The sequence below is a fragment of the Melanotaenia boesemani genome, chromosome 6, assembly GCF_017639745.1.
Source record: "Melanotaenia boesemani isolate fMelBoe1 chromosome 6, fMelBoe1.pri, whole genome shotgun sequence".
Classification (NCBI taxonomy): Eukaryota; Metazoa; Chordata; class Actinopteri; order Atheriniformes; family Melanotaeniidae; genus Melanotaenia; species Melanotaenia boesemani.
Window position 1 is genome coordinate 26,861,683 of NC_055687.1, and position 19,409 is coordinate 26,881,091.

A 19,409-nucleotide genomic window follows, 5' to 3' on the forward strand; every position below is an offset into this window, starting at 1 on the left:
TCCATTTCGTGTTAGTAATGGAGTATGTTGAGCAGGAATTTTATCCCCAATTTGATTTAATATTTATATGGATGACTTATCAGTTAAATAAGGCAAACTACTGGGTGTCCTGTGGGGAACACTGTTGTCAGTCATCTTATGTATGTTGACGACCTGTTCCTGCTCAGTCCAAATAGTGCTGGTTTACAGCAAATGTTGAAGGTGTGTTCTCAGTATAGCATTGATTATGATATAGAATATAGAATAGAATACAGAATGCTAAGGAAAGTCAAATAATGATAGTTAGAAGCGCTGATGATAGGAATTCAGCCTTTCCTATCTTTTATCTGTTTAACAGTCCTCTGTCTGTATGTAAGGTAAAGTAAGTACTTAGGTCATGTCATATCTAATGACTGGAGGGATGACAAAGACATCCATCGCCAGCGCAGTAAAATTTATACTCAAGCTAACACGCTGATAAGGAAATTCTCTATGTACTCTGGTTCTGTGAAGCGCTCCCTATACAGAACCTATGTCACACCATTTTATACTAGTCAGATATGGTCAAACTACTGGAAAAAGAGTATGCAAAGGCTCAAGGTAGCCTACAATGATGAAATGAGGTTGCTACTTGGTGTCCCTAGGTGGCATAGTGCCAGTCAGTTGTTTTTGACCACAAGGGTGCCTTCTATTGAGGCACTCTTGAGGCAGCTTATGTTTGGTTTTATGTGTTGGCTGGATAAGCCAGAAACCTGTATTATAGAAGCCCTAGCTAGCCCTCACTTCTAAATTGAGACAGCATTGAGTTAACAGCCTGTATGTGCACTAATCATGTTTGGTTTCCTCTTTTCTTATTATATTATCCTGTATGTGTATTTTTTATGGACTTGTGTCTGCAAATAAAGTTTTATTATTTAAAAATCCATTTGCAGCATTGCACTACCATGCAAAAGTCCATCTGGTTGAAAATTACACTTGGTGGCCCTTGAAGGTCCCTATCACCATATGAAGGAACATTCTAGATTTCTTGGATTGTTCACACACCTAACCGATAAAGGTGGCTGAGTGGCAATTTTTATTAAGTAATACTAACATTTCCTTCGTCTGCAGTTTGGCCCCAGGCTGGGTGCTGATCACTCTTTCAGGGATAACAGTCTTGTGGCAAGTTTTGTATTAAACTGGCCCGTGCTGTTTGCATTGTACAACAGATAGACCCATCGCAGTGAGATATCAACCAGTAGAAAGGAAAGATAAGAAAATAATAATAATGATACTCTGCTCCACACATGATCAGTAAACCATAGGCTTCAACCCCAGTCCACTCTTTTGCATTTTGTCTAATGCTTCACAGGATGATGTGAAGAACTTTTTTTTGGCAATGTCTCCTCAGTGTTCACAATTTGTTTTGGTAATGGTGGGGTTGACTATATGTTTCTACTGATGCTGTGTTTAAAAGGAAATACAGTGTGTGCAGAATTATTAGGCAAATGAGTATTTTGATCACATCATCCTCTTTATGCATGTTGTTCTACTTCAACCCGGACAGGCTTGAAAGCCTACTACCAATTAAGCATATTAGGTGATGTGCATCTCTGTAATGAGAAGGGGTGTGGTCTAATGACATCAACACCCTATATCAGGTGTGCATAATTATTAGGCAACTTCCATTCCTTTGGCAAAATGGGTCAGAAGAGAGATTTGACGGACTCTGAAAAGTCAAAAATAGTGAGATGTCTTGCAGAGGGATGCAGCACTCTTAAAATTGCCAAGCTTTTGAGGCGTGATCATCGAACAATCAAGCTTCTCATTCAAAATAGTCAACAGGGTCGCAAGAAGCGTGTTGAAAAAACAAGGCGCAAAATAACTGCCCATGAACTGAGGAAAATCAAGCTTGAAGCTGCCAAGATGCCATTGGCCACCAGTTTTGCCATATTTCAGAGCTGCAACATCACTGGAGTGCCAAGAAGCACAAGGTGTGCAATACTCAGGGACATGGCCAAGATAAGGAAGGCTGAAAAACGACCACCACTGAACAAGACACACAAGATAAAACGTCAAGACTGGGCCAAAAAATATCATAAGACTGATTTTTCTAAGGTTTTATGGACTGATGAAATGAGAGTGAGTCTTGATGGGCCAGATGGATGGGCCCGTGGCTGGATCAGTACAGGGCAGAGAGCTCCACTCCGACTCAGACGCCAGCAAGGTGGAGGTGGGATACTGGTATGGGCTGGTATCATCAAAGAGGAGCTTGTGGGACCTTTTTGGGTTGAGGATGGAGTCAAGCTCAACTCCCAGTCCTACTGCTAGTTTCTGGAAGACACCTTCTTCAAGCAGTGGTACTGGAAGAAGTCAACATCGTTCAAGAAAAACTTGATTTTCATGCAGGACAATGCTCCATCACACGCATCCAAGTACTCCACTGCGTGGCTGGCCAAAAAATAGTGGCATGGCCTCCTTGTTCACCTGATCTTAACCCCATAGAGAACCTGTGGTCCCTCATCAAATGTGAGATCTACAGGGAGGGAAAACAGTACACCTCTCTGAACAGTGTCTGGGAGGCTGTGGTTGCTGCTGCATGCAATGTTGATCTTGAACAGATCAAGACACTGACAGAATCTATGGATGGCAGGCTTTTGAGTGTCCTCGCAAAGAAAGGTGGTTATATTGGTCACTGATTTGTTTTTGTTTTGTTTTTGAATGCCAGAAATGTATATTTGTAAATTTTGAGTTGTTATATTGGTTTCCCTGGTGAAAATAAACAAGTGAAATGGGTATATATTTGGTTTTTGTTAAGTTGCCTAATAATTATGCACAGTAGTAGTCACCTGCACACACAGATATCCTCCTAAGATACTAAAACTAAAAAAGCCCCACTCCAACTTCCAAAACTATTCAGCTTTGATATTTATGAGTCTTTTGTGTTCATTGCGAACATAGTTGTTGTTCAATAATAAAATTAATCCTCAAAAATACAACTTGCCTAATAATTCTGCACACCCTGTAGTTATGAGAAAGCCCATACTTCTAGTTGTGGGAACTAAGTTGAGCATTTTTGGTTTTGTTATTATGCATTTCTTTGCTTGATGGCAAATTCTTACCTGAAAAAGCAAAACATCAGTTGAAAAATTACCAGAGGGGTGAAACCAAGACATCAAATAATAGTGGCTTGGGTCCAGCAAATATGTTCAAAAACCCAACTCTCTTCTAAATCCTTTATGAATGCAGGCTGTGGTTTTGTCAAGTACATATTTCTGTCATGCTGTGATTCAAAGTCAATGGTTTTATTCTCTATTCCCATAATTGAAAAGCCAGAGGTGCTCATTAAATCAAGACTTGTAGACTAAGGACTTCAGGGTATATTAAAAGATGCGTATTCACTGAGGACAGAAGGTTTAGAAGTGATCTCTTGTCTGCAGTTGTGATTTACCTCTAAATGCAACATGACTTCATAGGAGAGTCTAGTTGTCATGTGATGTTTAAATAAGATTATTTTATTATAACATGTCATATATTACCACTGTAATGCTTTAACGGATAAGTTAGCTGTTACAGCTACAGAGTTCATGAGTAGATTCATTTAAGCAGAGCTGATTTTAAGGTTGTTCAAAAATGTCTCACAGTACATTGGTTTCAGTGTGCTCATTATTGTCAATGTTTCAGTGGCCTCTGGTAAGGTGCCTACTTATTTGAAAAAATGCTGTCATCCACCCACTTTTCTAAAAGGACAGTTTGGATCTTTCTCTCCTTGGCAGTCATAGACCCATCTGCAAGATTCAATTTATTGCTAAGATCTTAGAGAAGGTTGTGGTCAATCAGTTAACCACTGCTCTGGATCAGCACAGCATTCTTGACCACTTTCAGTCAGGTTTCATAGATTTCATTCAACTGAAACAGCTCTTCTGAGACTTTTAAATGATGTTTAACTGCAGAGTAACAAGGGTAATTGTTCTGTGCTGCTTATGTTGGACCTTCCCTTAACTTTCTATACAACTGACCATCACATTCTGCTCAATAGGCTGAGGCTTTCAACTGGTTTATCAGGATCTGCCTTGGACTAGTCGTCTTCGTACCTATCTGACAGATCAGTTTTTGTAGCTACTTAAGTGCAGATCAGTACAGATCACCAACTGTAGACCTTTTAAATCTAAGAAACCTGACTAAAACATGCAGATTTTACATGTTTTACCTGCTGCAATGCACCTGAGTCAAATTATTAACAGGTCATTGGATGAGCCATCATGTGGATTGCAGCAGAAAAATCTCTAAAATCAATCAATAACTCAGTCAAACTTTAATTATAACACACTTTTCATGCAGAAGGCCATACAAAGTGTTTTACATGAAAAAAAGCAATTTCTGCATACCAAAAATAAAATGAGCCTTTACACACATCAAAGTAGATTACATAACAATTAAAACAAAAAACAAAACAAAACAAATAAACACAAATTCTTTCCCACAGTCGCACGCACACACATGTTCTATATAAGTACAAGTACATTTACCATTTACCATGTATACACACACATAAAGTGTGCTGGTCGATAAAGGATGAGTACGGATTTTAAATTCCTTGGATATTATAAAGCAGTCTTCTAAGCAGACCAGACGACAGGCATCACATGGCAGATTACTCAGTACAACAAAAAGTGACTTGACTTGAACTTGAGGTCAAAGACTTAAGACTTGACTTAGACTTGAAAAAAAAAGGACTTGTGAACATCAATGCTGTTAAGTGGCCTCCATGCTCTGGAAATCTTTTCCTTAGGACTAAAGATTGGGGGACTCTGTGGTCACTTTTAAAACCACTTTAAAACATATATTTTTATATGTGCTTTTTTTTCTCTTGTTCTTAAGCAATGTTGGCTATTGTGCAGCACTTTGTGACATTATAACTTAAAAGGTGCTATATAAATAAAGTTTTACTTAATTACTTTTTTCATTTTATTTGGACATGGACACCATAAATAAAGTTATAGTTTTAATTGGCTTCTGTCTGGATAAAAGGAAAGAACAATTCAAATATTTGTTAATGAAACCCGCTGAGCTGTAATTGGTCTCAAACTGATCCTGAGCAGTCAAATGTTGAATCTAAGGCAGAGCAGGTCTATGATCTTGGTTTAGTTGTATTTCAAGCACCTGAGTCTTGATGAATTGGAATAGAGATGCTGTTTGCCACTGGGAGACTGCTGGAGGGGGGCCTGCTGGCAGTCTGTCTGTTAAATGATGCATCAACAGCGAGTGCTGCTGACTGCAACCAACCTTGGCAGAGTGGTGTCAAGCACACTCATAACTAAACGCGATTATGCATGCACATGAATGTGAGGGCACGTGGAGTGAGAGGAGAGATTACACATGCAAGCACAAGAAAATTCAAACATCACACCCAACAAAACCAACCTTGACAGACTGGTGGTGGTCCATCCATCTGTAGCCTCTCTCCAAGTCTGCAGGTCAGAATCTCACTGCCCACCAAGGTGAAGCCTGGTAGGCACGCGTACCGAATAATGTCCCCTGTGAGGTCATTTACACCCGCAATCACACAAACACACACACAAAGAGATGCGAGAAATGGACATGAAAAACCATCCAATCAGACACCAACACAGCCACAAACACACACGAGTTTTGTCAGTAAGACTTCTCGGCACCAGCACTTGAAACAGTAATCAACTACATATTTTTTAATGAAGACTGACATTCCTTAGTACTGAAGGCACTTCATTAAATTACAGCCTTAAACTTGTACACAAATACACACAAAGTCAAAATTACACACTATTTAAAAGTAAGGCAGCTACTAACCACATGACTTCCACTTCACTTTGCTAATTACTTTTGAGCAGTGAAAATACAAACAGCATATACGTACACCTCATTAGCCCAACCATCAAACTAATATTTTAATGTGCAAAGCATGAATAGATGGGCACACTTGAAAGAATGAGCAGTGAGAAGGAAAAATATAAACATTGAAGGTGGAATGAGATGTAAACATGGCAGCAAAGACCTGTGCTGCAACAATATTAAAGAACAAATAAATATGTAGATAAGACAAAGCTGGTTCATCATGGGAAAACTTCATCAATAAAATCAAAATAAGAAGCAACAAAACGAATATAAACCAAAAAAAAAAAAAAAAAAATCAACACATTGGGGAATGAATGAATAAATAAGTGACAATAATCGTTTGATACGTCTGGTTGCTTTTTGTCCATTCATGGCTGTCCAAGCAAATAAACTTCCTTTATACACTGTCCCAGACCTATAGACAAGCAAAATAAAATGAGACAAACCTATTTCAAACTCGTCATCTTCAGTTAGGATAGTGGCGTTGGCGACAGGAGGGGGTGGCTCACAAGTTCTCAGCTGGTAAGCTGTTGGAGAGAGGACAAACACTCTGCGTAAGTGTGAGCGTATAAGTGAATCAGAAAACAAAGTGACAGACACACACATACACACATGCACTTCTTATTCAGCTGCAACAATATTTTCTCTACAAACACATTACAACTTTATTGGATTATGAATTACTGCCTATCACTGTTCATGATCATCATAAAAAAAATCAAATCACTAACTTAGCTGATATAAGGGGTTCTTTATTAATAATCAACAACTTTGTATAGGATGCTTTGATAGTGTAGACAAAAACAAGAATAAGACATTTTTAAGTTATCATCATATATAATGGACAGGAAACCATTCTATAAACAGCAAAAAGGGAAATAAAATACATTTAATTCTAGGAATAAGTTTCCTAGAATTGGTCAGTACTGCGTCATGTTTCCTGTTTGAGGAACGTTGGTCATGACAACATGAAGCAAGATCTCTGGAACTGGGGAAGTTACCGTAATAGTGAAGCTCAAAGAAGCCACTGGTGCTGAAGTCACTGTGGAACTTGATGAGGATCTGATTGGCCGTGGTGGACACGCCATCCTGTAAGGAGCTGCCACTAAACTGGCCGATTTGAGGTGAGGACTGGTCGGGTCCATCCCTGTTACACAGAGAGCCAGAGATGGAAAGGGAGAGAGATGGGGATTGAGAGAGAGAAGGGGGGAGGTGGACAGAGAGAGGGTGCAAATGATTTATGAATAAACAGGATGACTCGCTGGGATCAAAGAGCAGGTCTGTTTATCCTCCAGCAGTCATGTAGACTCAGCAGTGATTCCTGACAATCCGAGAGAAAGTTTCACATTGATCAACAGCGTCAAACAAGAAGTTAAGAACATGTTCGCTGAGTTAAGAACATGCCCCCCCCCCCAACCAAAGCCATGTTACATATTGATGAAGAGTATATTTTGGCTGGAAAAGGAAAAGCACTGCACTGCCTGGGAAAATGTACAAATTCCAAAACAGTTTTTTCCAACTCTGTAATTCTTAAAAAAAAACAAAAAAAAAAAACAACAAATAAACACATAATGCATTCAAATTTATTTGAGATTCCAGATGAGTTTAAGCACCCCCTCTCACTCCCACCATATCAGAATCTGAAGACAGAAGCATTTAGACAATGATTACCATTTACATATGATTATCATTAAATCCTCAAACATTGTACTGAATATCTTGATGCATGAGGAGCTGTAGCTATGCATGAGAATCAAACTTAATTGACTGGTAGTTAACCCAGAATGTTTCCAATTATGTTTCTAAGGCTGCAATCTGTAAAGTGTAAACAAGTCTGGGGGAGTGCATTTCCAATATACATTACAGTTTACAAGATCTTTTAAAATTTAATACACACTTTATGTCATGATACAAGTCCAATGTGGCAGATATGTTAAGTGTTGAAATGTGTCAAAGTAATAGGAGGAACTTAATTTTAAACTTTGTTTATCTGTAATTTACTGTTGAAAACAATGGGTCAGTGACAGCCTCGGAAAGTTACAGGAATTATAAAAGCAGGGAATGAAATGCAGTCTGTGATGGTGACTACATTCCCAAGTGAAAAAACATCCAAGCATATATGGATCTTCTTTTTCCTCTCAAATGAGGCCCCAGTGATGTCTGGAATTGACTAATAGCGAGTACTGAAATGCCAAGTTGAAAATGGAGCCAAGCCTAGAGGTGAAATTTTTGATTTATGGAAACAAAAAGTTGAAATAAGCCGCAGGCTGGGGTCATAGAAGCCCGAAATTTAGAGTGAACTTGGAGTAGACCTACTACCGCTTGTGTAAAGAGCTGGTTGAGGCTACACAGACAACTAATTAGGAAACCTCTGGGGTGGCTTCCTGCCGAGTTGTATCAGGCACGTCTGACTGGGAGGAGACCCGAGGCAAACCCAGACCATAATTATATATTCTGTCTCGTTTGAGTGAACCTAAAGATCCTCAAGGTGGAGATAGAGAAAGGTAAGAGAGAAATGGTAGGAGACGGATTTTGGTTTAAGTAATATGGCGGGATCGGTTCAGCTCTCCAAAAACAGAATTTATTTCCAATTAGTTATCCAAATGCTCACAAAAAAGGTTAGTAGAATCTTAGTAGAATCTGTCTAAAAAAAGCATTCTTCTCAGCCCAAAGATGAATTGCTAATAAGGTGGGTTACTGAGGTGTAATAAGAGGACTTGACATTAGTGGTAAAGGTATTTTGTGAGGCATGCATTAGTTGCTGACCTCAAAACAAAGAAGCATCTTTACTAATGAGTAAAGCTGAGAACATTTAAATCTTTTCAAAGAGTGCAAGTTAGGGACAATCCCAAAGCTTTATTTCTTTGAAGACTGTAATTTAGATTTTCCATTATATACAAATGCTGTGTAGAGAAACGTATCTCATTAGTGGTACTCTCAAATAAGCTTCGAGGCTATTCAGCAGAATGCTGCACACAAAATGCTTTTCTTGCATGTATGTGTACCTTTAATATCATATGTACTATATATATATAAAATGTCAGTTTCATTTTAGAGTAATCAGCAAAACAGGAGGAGGCACTAGGGCAAGGAAATGAAAAGTTGCCATGTGAGGACAAATTGTTTATGCCCCATTTAATTTAAAAACAGTAAGGCCAGGAGCTCCCTCCTCCCATACTATGAATGGCAGCCAAAGATGCTAGAAGGCACACCTTTGTCAGCCATGAGGAGAGCTCCACAACTGACCGAGGCTTACTACTCAGCAAACGCTATAAGAACGGTGGAAGGAGAAGGAGACAGAAAGTGCGAGGCAGCTGCTGCAGTGACACAAGGCAGGTTAGCAGTGTTTACTGCTTTTCAACTGTCCGTTTGCAACTCAAGTTGCTATTTACCAACAAACATCTCAAGTGGCTCAGCCTCAATGTCTTTAGGCTGATACACATTACTGTCATTTTATGTAAGACTCACTGGGATATTTAGAGGTCTACTCTAAGTTTGCGAGTTAGGGAAGAAAGAGAGTAAAACAAATTTTCTTCTTTTTTTCTTTTCTTTTAGATAACTACATGTAGCAAAGCTGATTTATTTATGTTATAAAACACTAAGTTTTGTCTGAGAACATAAGAAAAAAATCAGCTGTAGAAAATTAATGGACACCATTAACTTTATTGGAACACATATAGCATGTTTTTTTTTGTTGTTGTTCGTGTTTTTTGTTTTTTTTTTCTGTTTGTTTGTTTGTTTATTTGTTTGTTTGTTTTTTAGATGAAACTGAGAGAAAATACTCTCATAAATGGAAAACTAAAGCCACAGATTCCTTCTTGTTCATTACACAACCAGGTCAGAAGAGACATGCTATTGTCAGAGAAATGATGCGTTTGAAAGGATCCAAATTACTGGTCTGCATCAAACAAATCAAACAATTAGGGATAGTGCTAAAGTTACTAAAACTGGGTTGAGAACTGAACAATGCACAATTAAAGTCAGTAAGGATAGTGGCAAAACATCATCCTGTGGGAAAAATATGCAATCAGAAAAAAGCTTGAATGATTATGATCAGAGATCACTAAAACGTTTGGTTAAATAAAATCAAAGAAAATCAACAGCATTGTTAAATTGCAACAGTTAGAGCATCTCCACATGTCTAATGTGTACAGAACTGGAGATATTGGGGCAAAAAAGCTGTTGTGCCTTAAGAAAGCTGTTTGTGAAGAAGGCTAAGGAAAAAAAAGGTTTCAATTTGCTGGGGAGAATAAAGGAGCGGTGGATAAAGGGTCCTGTGGTCCGATGAGTCCAGATTTACTATGATCCAGAGTGATGGGTGCATCAGGGGAAGAGTAGTGGCAGATGAAGTACAGTAGAAGCCAATGGGGACAGCTTTATGTTTCAGGTTGGTCAGGTCTAGGTATAGCAAGGCTATGTGCCCAAAGACTAAGGTCAGCTGACAACCTAAATATAATGAATAACATTTTTCTTTTTCTTCCCCATCAATAGTTTTTTTCCCCCTTTCTTTACATGGGCATAGTCTAAAATGGCAATGTCAGGATTCATTTGGCTTTGGGAAAAAATGGTTCAGGATTTGGTTTAGGATTTGGAGAAGACTTTATGCAGCAGTCCAAATCTCCCTTGATCAATACAAAATGAATTTAACTCTGGATGGAAAAGATTTGTGACACTGTAAAAGCAAATCCAAACATAGCCATATAGAATGCATCCTGTAACTAATACTAAAGGTGTTCTAACAAATTATTAGTGTGTGTGTGTGTATGTGTGTGTGTGTGTGTGTGTGTGTGTGTGTGTGTGTGTGTGTGTGTGTGTGTGTGTGTGTGTGTGTGTGTGTGTGTGTGGGGTTTTTTTTTTTTTTCTTTTTTTCCTTGTAGTGCATTTGATATGTCATGGCTCAACTAAAAATAGTGTCATATCAGAAGCTCTGAGAACAACTTGTCCAACTGGGTTTTTTAATTTAACACTGTGTCAACTCATTTAGCTTTCTGCTATTCCTTGTCAAACCCACTGGAAGCTGTTCTAGTGGCAAAGTACTCTGTATGCTACAGTGCAAATTTCTGTAGTTTAATTTCTAACATTCTTAGTCTTAGTGCTTTGCATCATGTTTGACAATCGCTCTCAACACGAGGGCCATGCAGCCTAAGGGAGGGAGGGAAGGTGTGCGTGAAGGTTTCACTACAAACAAGTCGAAATTGGATATGCACATGAATAAAACTGTAACACCTTTACTTTGTTATAAAAAATGTGTGAGGATGAAGCAAATCAAATTTTGCTGCTTCATGAAGAGGTCTGATGGTTGTTGCATGGACAAGTGCTTATGTATTGTATGGAATTGCAGGAATTGAATCTGCAGCTATCTAAACAATCTACAACTTTGTACACAAAGCTGACTGATCCATTTTTAATTAAAATGGCCCACCTCACATGCAGATTCACTTTCTCTAATGAGAGCACTAAACAAATGCAGATCCCTGAATAAAACATCATTCACTTCTCTGCACTTTGTGTGCAAATTGCAGTGCAAAATGTCGATATGAAAGCAACAATTTCCACTGCATATGAAACCATCCAGTGGAAATGTGCATGCATCCTTAGGCATCATTATGCCTGCTTCAGGAGGGAATTAAATTCTGTGTTTCTGATGATGATGCATACTTATCAAAGGAATCATGCGTTATAAACCTCTACATTTGCAGCCTCAAAGACATGGAACTTGCCTCCTCGGGCTGACTCAGTGTCAAATAAATATTTCCAGGAAAACACATAGAATGTTGTTGATAGAAGTAGGGGGGTTTCAAGGAAATAAGGTTGTAAACAACTGATGTATGAAATCGTTTTAAGGTTGTTGCTAGTAAGTTAGAGCCACTGGCAGTAACTCTGCATATAGGGAGCAGTGTATTTGATGTGTGCTTTAAACTGATGATTGATAAATAATGTCACACTGAGTGGCAGGATACAACTTACCAAACAGTGATGTAGTCATAGATCGGCTCCGTATTGATAACAGAGAAATTTATGTAGATGCCATAGCCTGGAGGTACCCTGACAGTCCACATGCAGTCCTGGAAGTGTGGGTACTCAGCAGGGTGTCCAGGAGAGTAAATTGTTCCATTCATGGATGTTATATTCCCACCACAGAGAGCTGGAAGGAGGAAAAACAGTCAGAGATGATAGATAAATATAGAAAACCACTCTTACCTCAAGTCATAAAAGTTGCTGTTATGCATGTATTGCCACCAACAGTTCATAAAACAAACTATAACAGCATGCTATTGGTTTATCAAAGAGATATTACGGAGAAAATGCACCTGTTACATGTCACTGCAGGGGGTGATCACTGGTTGCTGCAAATGTGATGGCACTGACTGATTTCAACAAACTCCCTTTCTCACGCCCCTTCAGATGTATTAACATACAACTTTGATCTGGGACTCAAAGCCAAAGCACAACCCTCTGGACCAAAAAGGGGCTGCAAACTTGCCAAGTACAATAAAGAATGTAAGAAACAAGAAAAAACTATTTACCAGATCCTAAAACTTGGCATACCTGAGTGACACCTGAGGGGACTTAATGAGATGTTTCCCATTGCCATGTACTATTAACAAATACCAGCAAATGCTCCATTAACTGTTACAATGGGCTCCAAAAGTTTATACTTAGTTTATAAGTGGCGATACATAGTTGGGGAATCAGATGCTTTAATGTCCCATATATATATATATATATATATATATATATATATGTATATGTGTGTGTGTGTATATATGTATGTATGTATGTATAAAAATCCTATTTTTGCTCTTGAGAATAACTTCAAAGGTATTTTTATTGTGGGTAACGCTGATAGAAAAGCATCTCCGCCTTTACTTTAGTCACTATGTGAGCAAGATTGATGTCTTTCTCAAGGATTTATAAAGATTTATAAATATTTTCCCCCCAAGTTTGGAGCGACACATTTAAGGTCACAGTAGGACTGATAAACATTCTTTCTTTCACTCTTTGACAACATAGTTAAGGTTATTTGGATTAAAAAAAAAAATTATAATGAAGTTTTGGTAAAGAAAGAGTTTGAGAAATCCAGTGCAAATTCCTTTAAACTATTTCTGCTAATGAAAGACACTGTAAAGTGTGGATTGGGCTTGTATGACACACTAAGTCCTCACCCTCACAGCGAGGTATGGGGTGATTCCAATTTCTGCTGACTCCATGTAAACATGTCAGAGAGGGCTCTCCTAGAAGAGTGTAACCCAGCAGGCATTCGAAGGAAATGGTCATTCCCACGCTGTAGTCTTGACCGATCACAATGCCGTTACGGAAAGGTTGGGGGTCAGGGCACCTCTGTAGCTCGTAGGCTAAGGGGAAAAGTTAAACCCACACACAGGAGAGCAGGTTTATGCAACAGAGATTCCAAGAAGCAAACAGTAAAACCTAACATGCAGCCACACAATGAAGGACATTCTCATTCAGTTCTATGGTTTTATGTATCAGCATTTAATTAGAATAAGGAAAATAATAAATAAAATGATTTTACCCAGATCTAAATATTGGATTAAAACTACTTGGACATATTATGTTTTAAAAGTCTTCTTTTTCATCAGCTGCTACTTTGACTTATAAAAGAAACAATTTTTACTTGGCTACTAATCTCAGGACTTACCCTGGTAGATGATATGGAAGCCTGGCTTGTTCTGGGAATTGTCGCTATGAAAGAAGAGAGTGGTTTCGTGGGTAGTGCTAAAGAGAGAACCGGGCATCACAGGGCCGCTGAACCGATCAATCACTGTCCCTGTCTCAAGGCTCCCACAGCGCACCTCCAAATAATCATGAACAGGCTCTGTGGAGAAGTTCAGAAACTGCAGATGGATCCCTAAAGAGCAGAAGGAAAGGGTTAATGTCATCAGAGAGAATGTGTATGAGCCTTTACAACTCTGCACTGATATGTTTAGACAGAATTAAAGATAGAACCAAATTCTTTCTGACTGGACTGTGACAGGAAAGCTTTTTATATACAAATGTAAATGCTAGAGTGATGAGGTCACACCACTGCTTAACCACCTGAGTACAGAAACTTCCCCATAGGCTTATTGACTGAAAATGTTTTGGCATGCCGGCCACTAAGCATGCATCTGAGATGATGGGTAGTGTTCTCTTTGAAAGACACATGCACTACCAGTGAAAAGTTTGGACACTCTCCCACTACATTTAAAAGGAAAGTGTGTCCAAACTTTCGACTGGTAGCATAGGTTAAAGCCTTATTTAAAACAGGAAACAGCCACTCCTCCAATAATCATTTCCTGCTGTAATCAACTCATTCATAGAAATATCCTGGTGACCAGAATCACCAGATTTCTATGAATCTGTACAAAGGTTTTATTTGAATAATATTAACAGTTAAAGTGTCATGGATGCATTGCAAAAACAAGTATGGTAATTTTCAGCAGCAAGAGGTGTGTGTGGAATCCTTACAAAGGATGCCTTCAACCAACACTTTTACAGGAAAGACCAGCTTAGAAAATAAAAATAATCATGTAGAGGTGCTGTAGCAGAGCTGTTAATACCCGTCTAGTCTTGCTAACAGTACTGATAAAGACCCATAGGGATCAAAATGATTCTACAGCACTGAATCAGAGATTATATTATATCTGCCCTGTATGTGACTGTAATTTGTATGCCAGCATAGTTGCAGGTATTTGGGCTGAAAGTATCCAGGAGCTTAAATTAGATACACTGATTATTCCTGAACATATCTGACCACACACATGACCTCAAGAACTCCAGTCTTTGTTTATTTTTACATAGTCTGGATTTTAAAAGAACATGGAGCAGAGAAGACAGAAAAGATAGAAAAAAGTGGGAAAACTCAGCACAGAAAACATGAGGGCTAGCACAAGTTAAAAAAAAAAAAAAGAAGAGAGAAAGCAGAGAAGAAGGACAGCAGAAGGGGGTTGGTGGGCGGGTTACAAACCAAAGCCAATGGGGAGTTGAACTCTCCAGCTGCAGTCCAGGCTGCTCTGGTAATTCCCTGGGAAGCCTGGACTGAGGATGACGCCGCTGAAGTCTGTCATAGAGCCTCCACACTGAGCTGAGGGGAACCAACCAAGGAGAAAGAACATGTCACTCCTCCACAGAACGGCTCAACGGGGAAAACAAAGAAAAACAACGACTGGGAGGTTGAACATGGAAGGAGGGTGAAGAGCATATTGGCCTTTGTGTGTGTGCAAATTATAACGCATACATAAATACTAAGTGCATGTGCTATATGTGAGCTCTTTACACATGCCCTTCATTATATTTATGGAAACATTGCAGACTTGGTCAAATTCCTTGTTTGATGGTGCTTTAGATTGTAATAAATGACACAGTCGATATTTAATACACAGACACACTTTTGCTCAGCAGTGGCAGTGATTACTGCGCCCTCTCCCCCACCTCTTTTATTTGACTGCACGTTAGAGAACACTTCAGCTTGCTGTGAACATGACACTCATCTCCCACTCCTGTGGCACATACATTACCTAGTCTTGCACAAACAGCCAAGTACAAATAATTTCAATAACTATTATAATTACACCTCCAAAATGTCACATTTTTTGTGTCAAATCGTGGGAGTATAAAGCTGCTATTTCCTTTAGATGGGGGTATAAACCAAACCCAGAATGAGAAATGAAAAAAAAGAAAACGGACAAAAAAAGCTAATAAATTGTTTTGCTAGTTGGCTGCTTGACCTGCTTGCTTTGTGAAATGAAAGAGAAGAGGATAGAAGAGGCACTTTAAAGGATGCTTTAGTGTTTTTTGCAGGGGCACACAAACACTTTGATGTGGGTTTATCTGCAACAAAGTGAGTAAAGATCCTTGGGTGTTTGAGTAAACATATGTACAATAAACAAGCGGGGCGCAAAGCTAATGAAATATACACCCAAGCTTGTGCCTGTCAGGAGTAAAGCTGGGTTTTAGGTCTGCAATGAACCGTGTAAACCGCAGGCACATAACATATACACGAAGAGCACGGCATACAAACGTGCTGCAACTGTAAGGGTATTTGCACCACTGTTGTGCGATTGTGAGAGTGTTTGTGTACATGTGTAATTGAGGGTAGCAAAACAGCAAGGTGTCCAAACAGAAAGCACAGGGCTTCTTTAGTAATCTCTAGAATCTATCACTGCAACAATCAACATCATAGGAAGTGTCTTGGAGACTGCAGACTCATCAGGGGGATCAAAAACCAGACAAGACATTGAGATGGTGCAAAGCCGTATTGATTTTTTAACTGAACACGGAATGCAGAAATTTCATAATAGCCCCCCCCAAGCCATCCACACATAACTATTATCCCTTCTCCCTATCTTACGATGAAATTGCAGCTTTCCCTAATACAATAACAAGTCCTCTTTCAGGCTACTGATCTATTGTGTTACTGTGAGTGGGCAAAATACTGGGGTGGGAATAATATCAAATAGAAGGAGTTAAGTTAAATAAGTCAATGAGATAAGCTGAAGGGCATGAAAAGTGTGTGTGTGATTTTGCACTGTCACCGCTTTGAAACCCTGATCATCATACTGTAAGAGACATAAGTAAGGTACATTACCTAAACACAGAGGTACGGGGTAATTCCATCTTCTGACAGGGCCAGGCATGCAGGTAATATATGCATTACCCTGTTCAAGAAAACAAACAAGGACAAATTATTATTTCCTTAAAATATCATATCAAGAGAGCAGCTAGGGGGCCACAAAAACAAACATGATTTTATATATATGTTTAATTCATATTTGCCTACCAGTTTCTACTTTCTTTTCAGTATCTTTATAAAATGCTACATGAGCAATAACTAAAGAAAACCTGGAAATTCTACCAAAGCACAACCATCTATATGCTGTTGTACTTTGCACACATGCACAACTACACATACACACACACACGCACGACTGAACTCAAAGACACATCTAAAGAAGTGCTTCATTTTCAATGATGGCCTCAAGTCGAGTCCTAGTTCAGACATTTTGCCTGAAGACGTGAGTAAGAAGTTGCTGGCTGGTCCAAAGAGAATGTGAAAAGAAGTTATTGCCCGAGCCAGGAAGAAAAGTCAGTGTGGGATTAGTGAGGCGACTGTTAACAGAATTCATAGCCTGTGGCCTTGGAAGGTTGTGCAGCTCAAAATGCTTCTGCTACAGTATCTACTCAAGGAGGATTGAAAGAAGTTAAAGCTGCTTTGTAACAGACACACAGTCACAAGCTTACTCAGACACCCAGGAAGGGGAACTTGAAAGCAAAGTACACGCATACGCGCACCATTAAATATTAAGTTGCCAGCATAAGTAAATGGACAGTTAGTTGTGCATTCATGTACTTCTTTCCAGCACTTTTCCACCCTTTCACACACACAAACACAAAATTGTCATTAGTAACACTGTCTTGACTGACTCATCCTCTGGGGTACTCCAGGAAAGTGGATATGATTCATTATCATTGCCATAAAAGGGCTTCAAATCTGTACTGTATTTTTAAGAATTTTTTATTTTTTTATTGCCTACCTGTAATGAAAAGCCTTGATCGCACTGGAAGGAAACCATGTCACCAACAGTGTAGCGATCCCCCACTTTTTTGCCATTAATGGGAGGCAGCGGCTCTGGACATGAATCCAAACCTATTGCTTAGGGCAGAGTCACAACACACAAGTGTGGACAGCGATCATTCTTCTGCACAACACAGCAATGCTGGAAAGTGAAAACATTTTTTTTCCTCATTTTTTTTAAACACCTCATTGAAATATCTTCATCTATTGAGCTAGTATCTCTCAGGAAAATTAAATAATTCAAGTAAAATCAAGAGTTCTAAAATGCATATTTACACAATCCCCTGTTTAATGTGTCTCTAATATTAACAATTGGGACAAGCCATAAAACTATTGTCCTAGTGGATGTAATGGTAAAAGCCTTGTGATCCGAAGCAATCACTGTGAAATTGCAAAGCAACCTCTGAAGATTTTCTTGAGACGTGGTGATCTCTGTTTGAAGAAAATGATTACAGTGTCACTTGCTAGGTACTTAAAAGCCTGGTACTGATGCTCTAATGACTTAAAAGCAATGATGATGGTTTGGGTTTTATTGTGATGAGGGGCATTTTAAGTACATTAAAGCTACAGTTACTGAAAAAAATAATGGCATAAATATTGTCAGGTCTCAATTCTGTTTGTGGAAGAGGAAGAGATGAGCACTTCACATTTTGTCTGCCATTAATAGACATATTATTCAGTTTTTAGGTACAAAAAAAGACGGGCTTTGGGAAGAATGCATAATATTCCATTTAACAGGCTGCTGAGAGAAGTTATTTCTGTAATAACTCTGAAAAACAAAAAGTTTTTAGTGAGGTAACCTTAGGCTGAGAGATAATGGGAAGCATTGTATACAAAAAAGCAACACACAAAAGACAACTGTGACCTGTGTGCAGAAACAAATAACACATATGCTCTTTACTGTAAGACAGAAACACATATAATTGTGTGAGTGTGCACATTCAAGCCCACTCAAAGAGTTAACAAGTCTAAACAAACAGGTGGGTGGGTGAGTGTAAACATGGCAGCATATGTTCCAGCACACTATTCAGAACATTTTAAAGGCAACTCATCAGAGTCCTGAGTAGCAACATTGGTCACTGCACTCAACACATAGGGAATGTTAGAGAGGATATTTGAGTGGGAAATGATGAAAATCCAAAGAGGCTCAGAGCAGGAAGCAGAGCAAAAGCAGCCTAGGATGCAACAACTCAACTAAAGAAGAGCTACTGTGCAAGCGGTGTGGGTGGATTCTTTTAAGTTGGAAAGTTTTGTCATATGTGGGTTTAAATAAAAATATACTTTGAAATTATTTAATTGATTTCTAGAAGATTTGGCTGAGCGAGTCATGAAAGCCGTGCAGTTAATGCCACCTAGGAACAAAGCAGCTACAAAGTAAACAGTTGTGTGAAATTATCATGTATCCTAATTAGGAGGAAAAGTCAGCCTTCATACAAACTGTTAAATCAGTGCATAGCAGTCCATACCATACCATACCATGACAATATCAGAGAAAGACAAAAGTAGGATGCACTGACAGCTACATGTATTACAAATGGAAGCAAGACAAAAAGGAGGAAATGTGTCAACCTCCCTTTTGTCAGAAAGCTTTTAACTAAACCTGGTTTCAGCAAAACTATTATTCTCAAAGCATATACTGATTTAGCATAAAGCACACAAACAGACCTTTGGTCAGGTTAAGAGCGAGTGCCCATTAACATATGGCACCATTTCCTGTTGTCCTGGAGATGGTTTCCAGTCAAACTGTCAGAATTCTTATTTTGGCAGGTTCTGCTGTCGTCCCGCTGTCAGAAGGTCGACACCTGTTCCTGCATTCGCAACCACGTCTGGAACGAGTCCCGTCCTTATCAAACGCGCTCAGTGCTTTAAACAGGACGCCTCGCTGACTGGAACTAGACAATGGGTTTTCAGTAGTGTGTGTCATAACTTTGTAGCTGCGATCAGAAGTGTACTGTAGCCAAGAGATTTATATCTTGCTGAACTTGAATCTAAAAGCTACCTG

At 39.0% G+C, this 19,409-nt stretch overlaps 1 protein-coding gene across 1 annotated transcript in view; it reads right to left on the bottom strand.

Moving 5' to 3' along the window:
• LOC121641592 (CUB and sushi domain-containing protein 3-like) overlaps positions 1–19,409 on the bottom strand; it is a 289,036-nt gene that overhangs the window by 71,732 nt on the left and 197,895 nt on the right. The window contains exons 39-47 of the mRNA XM_041987820.1: positions 17,367–17,485; positions 16,421–16,490; positions 14,801–14,917; positions 13,493–13,702; positions 12,999–13,187; positions 11,800–11,977; positions 6,834–6,979; positions 6,279–6,359; positions 5,383–5,496 (exon numbers count right to left, since the gene is read on the bottom strand). Of these exons, the coding sequence (XP_041843754.1) occupies positions 5,383–5,496; positions 6,279–6,359; positions 6,834–6,979; positions 11,800–11,977; positions 12,999–13,187; positions 13,493–13,702; positions 14,801–14,917; positions 16,421–16,490; positions 17,367–17,485 (1,224 nt within the window). The remainder of the gene's footprint in view (positions 1–5,382; positions 5,497–6,278; positions 6,360–6,833; positions 6,980–11,799; positions 11,978–12,998; positions 13,188–13,492; positions 13,703–14,800; positions 14,918–16,420; positions 16,491–17,366; positions 17,486–19,409) is intronic.